General features: G+C 43.2%; 1 protein-coding gene across 9 annotated transcripts in view; it reads right to left on the bottom strand.

The window, feature by feature from the left end:
- The window catches only part of CACNB2 (calcium voltage-gated channel auxiliary subunit beta 2), a 268848-nt gene that overhangs the window by 111752 nt on the left and 142999 nt on the right, over nucleotides 1–14097 (bottom strand). Inside the window, exon 1 of one of the 9 annotated variants that reach the window (XM_052803824.1) lies at nucleotides 8976–9232. The exons of the other annotated variants lie outside the window; for them this stretch is intronic. Within the exon in view, the coding sequence (XP_052659784.1) occupies nucleotides 8976–9008 (33 nt within the window). The 5' untranslated portion in view covers nucleotides 9009–9232. Of the gene's footprint in view, nucleotides 1–8975; nucleotides 9233–14097 lie in introns of those variants that run through there. 9 annotated transcript variants of the gene reach the window in all.

The following is a 14097-nucleotide window of genomic DNA, read 5'->3' as shown; positions in this document are numbered from 1 at the left end:
GATTTCAATTTTTCACATAAAACATCTTGCGTGTGTACCCCTTCTGCTAACTTACATCCATCCACAGACTAAACAACATAGACATCAAAATGCATGTCACAAACACTTAACTGGAAAACAGACTTTAAAATAACTCTATTGTCAGAGGCACCACATTGGGGCCCCTGCAAGATCTGGAATTTTCTTGTACCGTATTTCATGCACAGCACGTACAAGTCCCGCTTCTTTAACTAGAGACATTCAAGCTACCTTCTTCTAAATAGCTACAACTTTTCCGTGTAGGGCTCCATCCTGAGAGTTATAAATTGATGACTTAAACCAGGCATGCCATTAGTATCTTTTACCCACAAGACTTCTCCAGCTACATAGGTTTCCCGACATCTAATTAAATAAGAAGTATGAATATATATGGCATTAACAGGGAGCAAGTTGTAAGTAATTCCCAAAAGCCTGGAAACATACATACACACACACACACACGCGTGCGTGCAGAGGAATCCAAGATAATTAAGTATGTTGCAGCTATGTAAATGAGAAGCACAATAAATTAGCTTGATGTTAGCTCTGTGCTGCCATAGCTAGATTACTGCCCCTACCGTTAACACTTCTTATGGCTATGTTAGGCTCCATTCAAGTTCCTCACTGAAAAATAGCCATATTTTTTATATTAAGACCTGTACAGCAGATAACAGTTCAGAAAAGAAAAACTCAAGTATTCCTGATCATGAAGTTATTTTTTTAAAAGTTCATGCTGGTTCACTTCAGTAAGGTAAACTGTCCAGCATGAGAGGTTTCCTTTGCCAGGAAGTAGGTAGCATTATTATATTTGTTTCCTTCAAATGGAAAAAAACTGAAACAAGACCAAGCAATTTAAAGATTTCATCAGGACTTGGTGCTATCGACGCAATCAGAAGCCAACTATTCCCAGATCCTGAGCGAGATTTCCTTCCCTCCTTCCCGCTGCTGTCTCACAAATGGAGAAGTAGCTGAGAGGTGCAGACCTACCTCAAGCAGTTTGGTGGAGGGCATGCAGAGACAGGTCTCTCCACTCATCTCCATGCTTTACTTTTTTCCACCAGCACTTACTACAAGCTGGAAGATGAAGGTGAGAAGCGAAGGAGGGAGATACAATAAAAACACACAAACAAAACACTCAGCACTGGTGAGGCCTCACCTGGAGTAGTGTGCCCAGTTCCAGGCTCCTCAGTACAAGAGACACACGGACATACACGAGAAAGCCCAATGAAAGGCCACAAAGATGATGAAGGGACTGGAGCATCTCTTACATGAGGAAGTCTGAGAGAGCTGGGGCTGTTCAGCTTGGAGAAGAAAAGGCTCAGGCGGGGATGTTTTTAAGGTATATAAATACCTGAAGAGAGGGTGCAAAGAGGACGGAGCCAGGCTTGTCTCAGTGGTGCCCAGTGAGAGGACCAGAGGCAACAGGCACAAACTGAAACACAGGAGGTTCCCTCTGAACATCAGGAAACACTTTTTTACGATAAGGATGAAGGAACACCAGCACAGGCTGCCCAGGGAGGTTGTGGAGTCTCCACCCTTGGAGCTACTCAAAAGCCACCTAGACACAGTCCTGGGCAACGGGCTGTAGGTGGCCCTGCCTGAGCAGGGGGGTTGGACCAGATGACCTACAGAGGTGTCTTCGTACCTCACCCATTCTGTGATTCTGTGAAAAGTGTTCACAAGGCTGCTCATCCATACCATCTGTGCATGCCCTTTGTAAATACTTTGGTTTCGTTATTTTGTCTTCACATTTGTGAGGTGAACTGGACTGGTCCTGCCAACCCAGGCCAATTTCCACACTCCACATCTTTTCCCCTCTACTCTGTAAACAGAAGTAAACTTCACCCTTGCTACTTCATCACCTGGAGCTTGTCAATGTGGTTGGTTTCTAAATGCCAGAAACAGTATGACCTTTGCTCACTTCACAGGGCTCCCTCCCATGAGTCCCTCAGGTACAAACCTGCTTCTCAAATGTGGTGTGCTACCCGTGATCCTCTTCCACAGGATGCTCATTCCTTTCCTCTATTGCCTTCAGGCACCACTTGGCACTAAACCAGTACAAAAGGATCGAGGTTAATCGCAGTCGTTGCTTTGCCTCATGTTTTCTGTCAGAAATACCTATTTCTAAAAGGTAACTCCTGAGGAGGGAACCCTGTCTTTAATCTCTGAGAGCACCGCATACCCCAGGACGCTACATTATAAAGCAGGTATGATGCGTTCTGCGTGAGGGACAGCTGACCTACTGTTCATAGAGTCATGTACGTAACAGGACTTACAGCTCAGTCCCTCCACCTACGGCCTCCACAAAGCTCGCCACCTTTTTCTTGCCTGTTTATATGTTGAATCTTGGGGACAGAGGTACGGGAAGGCCAGACATAGTATAAATCCCTTCAATATACTGTCAATAATCAAAAAGGCTCCATCCTCAGTCGGTGAAATTCAAATTAAAGAAAGGAGAGAAGGAAAAGCAAGCTATCTGAAGGTCAGACAGTAATATCGTTATTAAAGAATCTATTTTGCATACACTACAGGAGGTTAGAGTAAACATCAGTTTTTCTCTGGGGAAAAAAGTATGGTACAATTGCACAAATCACTAACTGGAAAGCACACTGGGTGTCTTCGGAGTAACACAGAAATGACCAATACCTCTCTCTGCATGGGTTTATTAAGGTTTTCCTCTCTAGTGTTTCCCTATCTGAAACTGAAACTGCTTCAGGAGGCATTCTGCTACACAATCATAGCCAGTGGCTTTCCCAGGCTTCCCTTGGGGGAATCCCAAAACTCATATGCAGTGCTTAAAACATAGCTGAGACATCTCTGAGCCAGTCATGGGGAATGATGCCATACAGAATGACCCTCATTTTTCCAATTTAGGAAAGAAAAACTGTATTGTTTCTACACTTTGGCTGCTGCAGAGAATCCACAGGCAAAGGCTTGCTGAGGGTGACTGTTTCACAAACCTACATCCAGCTCTGGATGTTGAGTACATCTATCTTTCACATAGAGCTCTTCTTGCTAAACACCCAGTTTTAGGCATGAATAACTCCATTCCTAGTACACATGTACAACATTTGCAGTAGAAAATTAATCAAATACTAGCATTTGTTATGTGTAAAGCAGGTATTTTTAAAGCAATTTACGACCTTTAAAATGTTAAACATCTGTCCTTACCAGAAACGAACCAAATATCACCCAAGATTTAAAGGCAAAGAATCAAAATGTCAAGTGATTTGTCCAAAGATGGTGTGGTAGGTTGACCCTGGCTGGACGCCAGGTGCCCACCAAAGCCACGCTATCTCTCCCCTCCTCAGCTGGACAGGGGACAGAAAATATAACAAAAGGCTTGTGGGTCAAGATAAGGACAGGGAGATCACTCACCAGTTACTGTCATGGGCAAAACAGACTTGACTCGGGGAAATTAGTTCCATTTATTACCAATCAAATCAGAGTAGAGTAATAAGAAATAAAACCAAATCTTAAAAACACCTTCCCCCACCCCTCCCTTCTTCCCAGGCTCAACCTTACTCCTGGTTTTCTCTATGTCCTCCCCGCCAGTGGCACAGGCGGAAGGGGAATGGGGGTTGCGGTCATTCATCACACGTTGTCTCTGCCGCTCCTTCCTCCTCAGGAGCAGGACTCCTCATGCTCTTCCCCTGCTCCAGTGTGGGGTCCCTCCCACAGGAGACAATCCTCCATAAACTTCTCCAATGTGGGTCCTTCCCATGGGCTGTAGTTCTTCATGAACTGCTCCAGCGTGGGTCCCTTCCACAGGGTGCAGTCCCTCAGGCACACACTGCTCCAGTGTGGGTCCCCCGCAGGGTCACAAGTCCTGCCAGCAAACCTGCTCCAGCGTGGGCTCCTCTCTCCACAGATCCACAGGTCCTGCCAGGAGCCTGCTCCAGCGTGGGCTCTCCACGAGGTCACAGCCTCCTTTGGGCATCCACCTGCTTCGGCGTGGGGTCCTCCCCGGGCTGCAGGTGGATATCTGCTCCACCGTGGACCTCCATGGGCTGCAGGGGGACAGCCTGCCTCGCCATGGTCTTCACCACCACAGGCTGCAGGGGAATCTCTGCTCCGGCACCTGGAGGACCTCCTCCCCCTCCTTCACTGACCTTGGGGTCTGCAGGGCTGTTTCTCTTACATATTCTCATTCCTCTCTACTGGCTGCAGTTTCTGTTGTGCAGTTTTTTCCCCCCTTCTTAAATATGTTATCCCAGAGAAGGCACTACCACCGTCACTGATGGGCTCGGCCTTGGCCAGCGGCGGGTCCGTCTTGGAGCCAGCTGGCGTTGGCTCTATTGGACACGGGAAGCTTCCAGCAGCTTCTCACAGAAGCCGCCCCTGTAGCCCCCCTGCTACCAAAACCTTGCCGTGCAAACCCAATACAGATGGACTCATGGCTCTGAAGTAAACCTCAGAGGCTGAATTTAATTTTCCTACCTTTCAAGTCTGTACTTCAAGATACACTCACATGTGCCATACAACTTACTCATCTGAACATAGCATTAGATGTTGTTGCCTTAGGTTGAAGTAAGGTGAACAAGAAAAAGTCATTCCAAAATCTTAGGGTTAAATCTTTACAGCGTTCTGCCACAGATAATTTGCAGAACTGTACTTGCAATAAGAAACTTGCAATTCAAGTGAGAGCTTCCCAAAGAAACAATCCTGATTTATGATTTTTAGACGTGTTCCTGTGTTAATCCATAGTATGATAAAAAATACTGTTGCTAAACAGTTACACATGACTCCCTCCAATTTTAAACAATACCCTTATTATCTTTCCTCCCTTTGCTCAGTTTCTGAAATAAGGTAAGTAGCAATGACTCAGAGTAAACACTGAAAACATATCAATGTATTCTCCCTACTGATTTCTAGGACTTACAATAGTGTATTTCTAAAATAGGTGAGGTTTTCCCTACACAGAGCAAAATTAGCCTTATCAGCAGTATGCCTGCTGCACATAGAATCGGGGTTTGTCTGATTCACAAATAGGACTCAAAAAGTAACTCTTCTCAAACCTGAATGTCATTTGACTTCTTCAAGATCTTCCACTCCTTTACAAATTTAGCAGACAGATTTTCATACTTTTTAGACGATAATGCTACCCTGCAGGAGCCATGAGGATAACTGGCATCTATCAACATCATACTTAATATTCCAAAAGAAGTGCTCCATTCTGCAAGAGGACATAGGCAAACTCAAGGGAAGTGAAGACTTAATTTAAATAGACAACTTCAAAACTTTTGCCTGGAGAACACAAGTGACAAATGCTGGATTTCCAAGGCAACCAAAACTGGACATCACAACCAATTCACTGGAGTTGTAAAGAGGTTTTCCATTCTTTGTAAGGATATTTTCAAAGAGACAAATCTATGAAGAGCAAAAGAGCCGAGTTTTGAGCTTCTTAAGAAAGTTAAAAACAGCTACTTGATCACAAAAGTTTGAAAGTTGCATGCAATAGAGGGAATGAAATTCAATTATTTTCCTTAAATGACCAGTCACCACGAAAACTACTCCCTACATCCGAATTACTCTGCTATAAAATAACTAATTAATCCTACACTTACCATCACAGCACCCCATCATCCTACTACAACAGAGCCCAACATTTCTACCAGGAAAGACTGCCAGGAGGGAGGAGAGATGAAACACCAAGGTGTCCCATGCCTGGTCAGAGAGGAGTCGGTGCCGCCAGCTGTGGCCCACATGTCTACACCCCGGGTTCCCTGGAAAGGGGCAGTGGTGGGACGTGGCTGGAGATGCCCAGTGCCCACAGCCTAGGCGAAGCCCACCTGAGGGAGCAAGAGCAGCACCTCTGCAGCTATGGGAAATGCTCTGCTGGGCCAAGCGTAGCCTGGGGGCAAAGAGCAGCCAACCAGGCCTCCCAAACATGCAAGCACTACACCAGATTTCCATCATCCTTTACACAGCAACTCAAAAGGCTATTGGGAGTAAGTTTTAGATGCTTTTGCTTTGGGAGGTTAATGCAGAGTACGAGTTACCAGGTAGCTGTGAAAAGGAGCTCCCACTTTCTGCTTCATTTTTGATGAACTATTCCAATTCTGTTGTGTTATCAGAGGTTTATTTTGCAAACAAACAGTAAAATCCCTACACAAACAAGTTTTAGCCACAAATGAGATTGCATGGCCTGCGGCTTTTTATAGTTTCCTGTATATACGAAATTAAATCACTTACTATAGTCAAACACCTCTTCATTTCCAGGTATATGTCATAAAAAAAATGCTTCAAAAGACCACAGAAGATACTATATCTTTATTCCACTAGTTCTTAAAAGGTTAACAAGCATCTGCCTGAAGTGCTAAAATGCAATATGAAAGACACTCAAAATCCCAAGTCAGAACATTTATGCAAAAAATCATTCAAACAGGGGAGGACCACAGCTACATGTTTTTATCAATGATTTCAAAAATACAGCATTTGTTACTATGTCATGAAATGACACTTCTTTTTTTTTTTTTAATATGAAGTGGTCATAAACCCCAGCATTGTCTTTTGATAAGTGATCCTTAAGCGATATTATCTTTGTTTACTAGGGTTTATGGGAGATGATATAAAAATTGATTATTGGTGCTGTCAAATATCTAGACTTATTATGCACTCAGAGCAAGGTAATAACACAAGCTTCTTTATACACAGGAACAAAAAGAAAGCAAAAGAGGGCACCACATGCAAAAGCTGGTTGTACAAGCCTGTGGAGTTTCGCTATTAAATTTAACTGAGTTAGAATATCGCCTCAGACACTCATGTTTCTGCAAATGTGTGTGTGTGCTTGTGTGAACATATATGTGTGCATATGAAATGCACACAATAACCACATAAAGCGTATTTCTCTATTACTCTATTTAAGGGTTGGATTTTTAAAGAGGATTTTATTGAATTCCTCTAAGAGCTGTTTTAATCATGCTATGTTTCATTTTATCAGTAATCTCCTTTCCAAAATAAAATCAAATTTTATATGCATAGCTAGAATGCCTCAAACTAATTTAAAACTGTTTGAAATTAATAGTGAACTTAAAATTAAATTCTGAGACTCTTCACTGGCATTCTTTTCACTCACTTTGTCCTTCAGTGACTCACAAGTAATTGTTTGTGTGAGAACATAAAAGAAATGCCTTTTCCACAGTGCAGAGCATATGGCTTCATGGACTACAGATCTTTACAGACAGAAGTTTTACATTGATTTTAGCTTTTCATGAACAATAAAACTGTTATATCAAACAAACAAACAAAAAAAATTAAATGAAAAAAAACCAAACCCACACAATTCATGGTGGACTTTTTACTTTTTCTATTGATGCTGTTCCACTTTGCTTAATTATATAGCAGAAAAGGACTGGACTGCGATGTCCCACCTGCCTGGGAAAGGTGTCTTAAACTTTAAACTATTTTCTATGACACAGAATACTTCAATACTTTTTAAAAGTTGAAAGCGCATCAGGAAAAGAGATTGAGAGATACATTAGAGTCCAAAACCCTAACACCATTCTTCAGTCATCTGGGTTATTTTCAAGGTACTTTAAAATTTCAGACCCAAAGCTTCACTCTCTGTATAAACCAGTAAGTAACTACACAGGGTACAATGGAATGTAGATACTGGGCAAAAATCCATTAAAAGAGATTTGCAACCCTTTACAAATATCTACAAAGATCTAATGGATTAAAAAAAGAAATCAGTCCATTAAAAGCTTTAAAGTTGGAAACTTTCTTTTTCTTGTCAATTTTTACAAACAAGTAATCAATCCATAGCATAATTACTGCAATGCCATGTTGTTTACTGCTTTGGAGATACTAAGTTCTTTTCAGTTGCCTTGCTTGGTTTGTGAAAGTTTGTGCAACTTGCACATACAAATGAGTTCAATGTGCAGTCAGCTGCATTTGAATTATTTTCCTCAACAACTTCTTCTACGTTTCCTGCATCTCAAAAACATAGCTGGTTAGAATTAAAAAAAAGAGGAAAAAATCTAAAATAACCAAATTAATTCCTTGAAATGTGTTGTAGAACGCAGACTGCCATAAAAGGCGCTTTCATACTTCAAAGACGAACTTCAATAATCAAAACAAAACATTTGCAATTGCCAGTTATATGCAAACAATGTGCCACTTTTTAACATGTGAAATTTATTTTGATGTCCTATAGTAGAGTTCATACACATTTTCCGGTCTCGTTACTTTTCCCCAAAGCTCCTCAGGTCTTTACTCGGTCACGAGTGCTGCGTGGGTGGAAGAATCCATCCATTTTGCTTACAATGTAGCACTTGAGCCTCAGGCTGCAAAATTGCAAACTTTTATGTCAGCTCCCAATGCCACGCAACAGCGTGGAGTTGTCCGTGGTTTTCTTCTTGTCTTCTCTTACATCATCGACTTATTTCAGATGTCGTTTTACACAAATACTCAAGTAAAGAGTGTCAGATCTTAATGTGGGTGTGTTTGTTGTTTTTTTTAAGCTAGCTCTTTGGATGGACGCTACATTACACTACAATGACATGCTTTGAACTGTACAAAAGAAATGGTTTGGCAATGTCCCCACAAACATAAAATTAAGGGCAGTTCTGTAAGCTACTTGCAGTCTATCTACGTTACAAAGTACAAGACAAATTCTGAATTATTTGCAAGCATGGTTTTGCTTAACCCAAGGGCTGAATTGCCTCAAAAATAATCAGTATTTGAATATTTTCAATATCACCACAATGCGATAAACATGACAAGGAAAGTAAATTCAGTTTTATCTAGCTAATAGAATCTCACTACTTGAAGAACTTGCAGAAATACGTCGGGTTTTTAAAAGCAATCGAATTGGCGAGTACTAAAGTTCAACTACAGAAAGAAGAGCGCTGACAGAAATTCAAAGCTGCCAATAAACTCAGAGACAGGAAACACTAAAAGTAAATAATAATTTAGAAAAAAAAAAAAGCCCAACCCTTAAGTTTCCATCTTACCACTTCGTAATCCTCACTGCCAAAAAGGTACATAGCTGCACCTTCGCAGCCTGACACGAGACGTCCAGCGCGCCCCACACGCCTAAAGCAAGACCTTCAACTGCATCTTCAACTTCTGCGTTTCGGGCAGGCAGGCTCCACAGCTGCGATGATAGAGTCCCAGCGCTCGTTTCCCACGCTCAGCCTGCTCTCTTTAAGTATCGCTCCCGGGCACGGAGACGAATCCTCCTGCTGCAAGGGGCCGAGGAACCGACGGTCTGGCAGCCTGCTCCGCAGAGGGAACTGCCCGGACGGGGAGAAGCGGCGGAGGCGGCGGGCAGCGCCGGGCTGTCAGCGGCGCGCGGGGCCGGGCGCTCCTTCGGGCTCCGGCGCCGCGTCACAGGGCGCTGGCGCCGCCCTCATTGGCGGCGGGGAGAGGCCGGGTCGGGAAGAACCGAGCGGCAGCGCGGCCACCCGCCGGCTGGGGCGGGAGGGACCCGGGCGGCGGCGGCGGCGGCGGGGGGGGGACGTCGCGTTTCTGGGGTGGGAGCGGGCGCTGGGGCGCGCTCCTCGCCGCGGGGCAGGGCGAGCAAGCGCCGGAGGCGGGCGAGGCGCTCGGCTGGGAGCGAGGGCGACTAGGTTAACTTGGAGGAGCTCAGAAACGGGCAGTTCGCAACCTGGGTTACCCGAGCGCGTCTACGTTTATCCCTCACTCCTCTCATGGTTCTGCAGAAACCCATGGAGCTACCTCACTCTCTATCTCTACTTTAAAAAAAAAAAAAAAAAAAACCAGTCCAGGATAGTTTTCCGTTGCTATGTTTCACTCACTTCAGTGCTCCCTTCCGCTGAATAATTGCAGGCTGCTCTGCTAGCGAAACACACTGCTACTTCATCTCAACAGGGTGGCACTAAGGTAACAGAAAAGTTAACGCCCGTTACCTCCGCCGCATGGGGAGCCGATCCAGCGGACGATACCACGCGGTGACAGAAGAGCCCGAGGCCCTGCCTCGCTCCTGGCCAACTTCCACTTCAGGTAGAGCAGGCAAGAAAGCGTAAAAGCAGCCAAAGAGCAGGATAAAACACTGCAGACTACAAGACTTCGGCGACTAATTCACCAACAACATTCCCAATCTAATATTCAAACGGGGCTTTAAAAATAAATCTCACTAAAGATGGTTTAGGAATACAGCATAAAGTAAGCCAGGCATACAGAAATATTGCCCTCTGGGAAAGGCTGCCCTTCACAACTGGGGAGGAGGCCACCAGTTGGCATCCAGTAACACAAGCCTGATCAAAATGGCTTTAAAACAGCACTAGGAAACCCATCCTCTCTCTGCCCAGTCTTCTAAATTTCTTATAGTTCATATTGCTGCTATCACTGTATCCCATAATCAGAACTATACATAAGCTCTAGGAAAAATTACAGAATATGTAATGTTTGAGGGAGGAAATTTGTGGGTGTATGCTTGCCCATTTATATCTATAATCATGTTAATATAATATACACAGCATATGACAAGATACCATGAACACATATCACATTGAAAACCAGTTTGTGCTACTCGACTTCCTTCTCTTCCAGAGAGGAAAGAGGGCAAGACCACTTTCCTAACAAAAACACCAAATGAAGCAGTTCAAATACATTGTAAACATCCTCCCTGTTCCTCCCACCGCCTCGTCCCCCACTTATTTTAAATAGATCTTGCCTTGACTACCTCAGTTTCTTTGCCTGACTTAGTAGGATATTCTTCTCTCAGTCTGCCTTCTCTGTTGAAACAGACCTTTGGTCCTCTGTTGACTGTATGTCATGTGACTCAAGAGTCTGGATTTCTTAAGCTCTTGTATGTATTCACAGAGTTAAAACCAAGCTATATGCTTTTTCAAAAGAGCAAATTAGAAATCAGAAGACGTTAATTTTACTTCCAATCATATGTTTACAAAATAGTAGTGGTTTAATCTGTCAGCCAAACTGGTCACTTCACGTTATATCAATTGCAAATTACGTTTCAAACAAGTAATAGCATCCAGAAAGTAAACAAAACACGCACCATTCCTGCATGGAGGTAAATAACAGACATAAGACACCGCTAGTGGAACGTAATAATGACTTGTCCAAGTTGATTGCCACTACTAATGCTGAACGAGTGTGGCTACATTCACTTATTAGTTTTAATGTAATTGCCTAAGGTTTACTGCACAGCATTTTTAGTGTGAAACCACACCTGTCAATACTAGGCAAAGCTAGTGTCATCACCCATTATTTCACTTGTCTGATACAGCTCTTACAAGCAACTGAAATTTGGGTGGCGTAACTTGATTGCTCCCTTCTTGGATATGGCTCTCTACTAAATTTGGAAAAAAACCCCAAACAGCAGGAATGTCACAAGTGTTCCTACCATCAAGAAAAAGGAAAACATATTGCTTTCTATGTCTTAAAAATTATGGTGGGGTTTTGGGGTTGGTGGTTTTTTTGATAGTTTCACCAGCTCCTGTACTTTGGGCATGAATATGAAATCAGGGAGGATTGCAGTTCACATATGCTCAACAGAGACTTAGGGCATTATTCAGACTGTCACCATAACTGACTTACATGTCACAAGTAATTCTCACTACAGACAGCACAAGCAGCCAGAGTCTGGCAGCTTGAACGGTAAATAAGCTGAATTGCTCATTGCATTCTTGAATTGAAACATCATGACAGGTACCCAAGACTATCTCAGGGCTCCACAAAGCAAATTTGTATATAGGTTTTATCGTTCAAGACTTAAAAGTCTGCAAAAATGCCACCCCTGTTGAAGGTGTTTAAACTTAGCACAGCACTTCTGGATGACCTGTGCTCCACTCCCAGCTAAGTGACAGCCGGCGGGTTTTCTCTGTGCTTCCTTCCCTCAGTGGCTCAGTGTGGCATGGGACTGGCCAGCACAGGGACGACAGTGTCTCGCTGGTGCTGACCCTTGCAGTGAGGTGGTACAGACAAGAATCTTGTGATCCACATAGAAAGAGTGAGCACGGAAATGGAAATGGGAGAGAGAGAGAAGTAGGTTGGAAAAAGGAGTCTGGCAGTGATGAGATGGGAGAGGTGGTGGGAATGGGAAGGGCAGAAAACCAGACTGCAGAATAAGGAAGGAAGCAGTGTGACTGCATGACCTACAGGGAGGAGATGCTAAAAGCCAGGCCAGAAGACACAAATTAAGATTAGGCAAGAAAAACATTCATGGTAGGCAAGGAACACAATAGGATTTGAAAAGACCTGCACAGGGACAGCTGGCTACCTGACTAGCCTAAAGCTAGGAGGTGATCAGGGAAGAGGGGAAGGGTGAGGACCAGGGCAGAGATGCTGAGATGGGATGCCTAGGCCAAGATGGCTGATCAAGCAAATAGGGGCTACTGAAAAACCTGTAGGGTGGAGACTTCAGCAAGACACAAAGTTTAGGATAGCAACGGAACTGGGATAAAGGCAGACACTGTCAAAACCACAGCAATGGCTTTATAAAGAAAAGAAGGTGGAAACAAAGCTAAGGGTGGAACTGCTCCTTTCCTCCACTGGTACTTTCCAGCAGGACGTGTACCTGAAGATGTATGACAGAGAGCTACACAGGTACACAAACGCAACTTGAAGAAGACTAAGCCTTGAGAACCAGCCTTCAGACTAAAGGAGAACAAACTACCTGGAGGCTTGACCATGAGAGTCAAGACTACAGTCTGAAATGATGTGTAAATCACAAGAATAAAAGAAATCATTTCTTTAGCTTTCTGCTGCACACAAGTACTTTTAGAGTAGCCCTTGTTCATCTGTTGAATCCAGGACAGCAATAGCAATATTAAACATCTGTTAACAGAGGCAAGCAGGTATAAATGCAGGTGTGTCAATATGTGTGGACTTTGTTCTGATTGTTTCTGTAAATTTTGTTCCTTTCGTAAAAATCTATTAACGTTTATACTACCTGCTGGGAGGGAGTAAAGAAGACAGAGCCAGATTCTTCTCAGTGGCTCCCAGTGAAAAGGCAAGAAGCAATGAGCATAGACTGAAATACAGGAAATTCCATTTAAACATAAGGATTTGTTGGTGGTGGTGATGGGGTTTGTTTTGTTTTGTTGGGTTTTTTTATTTTACAGTGAGGGTGACTGATTGCCCAAGGAGGTTGTGGAGTCTCTATCCTTGGAAATATTCAAAAGCCATCTGAACATGGACCTCGGCAACTGGCTCTAGGTGGCCTTGCTCCAAGCAGGTGACTGGACTAGCTCCAGAGGTGCCTTGCTACCTCAACCACTCTGTGAAACTGTAACAAATTCATACAAAAAAAATCTGATTCACATTGATATTTTAGTGATTCCATCTCTCCATTTGAATTTTCAAAGATTAAGCATAATGACTTTTCAAATTATCTAGGAGGATAGCATTTAACTCTGGTATTTAAACTCTGACCCATGTCTTTCAAGCATAGCTATGAATTGTCTACACTATAAATAACTTTGTATATCATACTATTTCAACATAGTGCCTTTTGGAAAACAAACAGAAAAAACTGCTGACGTGGTTGTCAAGGTTAATAGACTAAACAGACCTTCCTCCATAAACAAGAATCTTTCAACTTGCATCCAACAGTAACAACAATTTTTGCTTCAGGAACTCTAATGGAAAGCAATTGACTCGCTCTTACCTAATTCAGATTCAAATTCAAATCCCAGTGAAGAATGTCAACAGCTTGTAACTCTCTTTTGCACAGCTAGCAACAAGAATTGTCTCTTGTAAACACAAGTGTTTCATTCTTAAGGGAACTTCGGCAATGCTCCTATTTTCATTTTTCATTTACCTGTGGCAAAAAACTCTGAAGAAGTTGTCCCCTTTCACATATAGGACCAAAGAGAAAGAGCCATTTTGCTTTAATTACCTACCATCCAAACTATCCTATCCCTCACCAGCACTAAATAATTACTTAACAGTGTTACTTAAATGGGAAAATGATGATTAGCATGTAATTTTTCAGTTTTTCCTATGAATTTTAGCTCTCCCATTGATTTTCTGCCGTGGTGGTCAGGATAACTGTGGGCACCACACTTCCAGCAGCATAAACTGTGGCTTGCTTACACCTCCAGAAGTGCTATTGCCCTGAAAGAGCTACAGGAAGGATCTGAAGCCCAG

The sequence above is a fragment of the Harpia harpyja genome, chromosome 1 (genome assembly GCF_026419915.1).
Source record: "Harpia harpyja isolate bHarHar1 chromosome 1, bHarHar1 primary haplotype, whole genome shotgun sequence".
In the NCBI taxonomy this organism is placed as follows: Eukaryota; Metazoa; Chordata; class Aves; order Accipitriformes; family Accipitridae; genus Harpia; species Harpia harpyja.
Note: the sequence above shows the minus strand (reverse complement) of the source record. Positions and strands in the feature narration are given on the sequence as shown.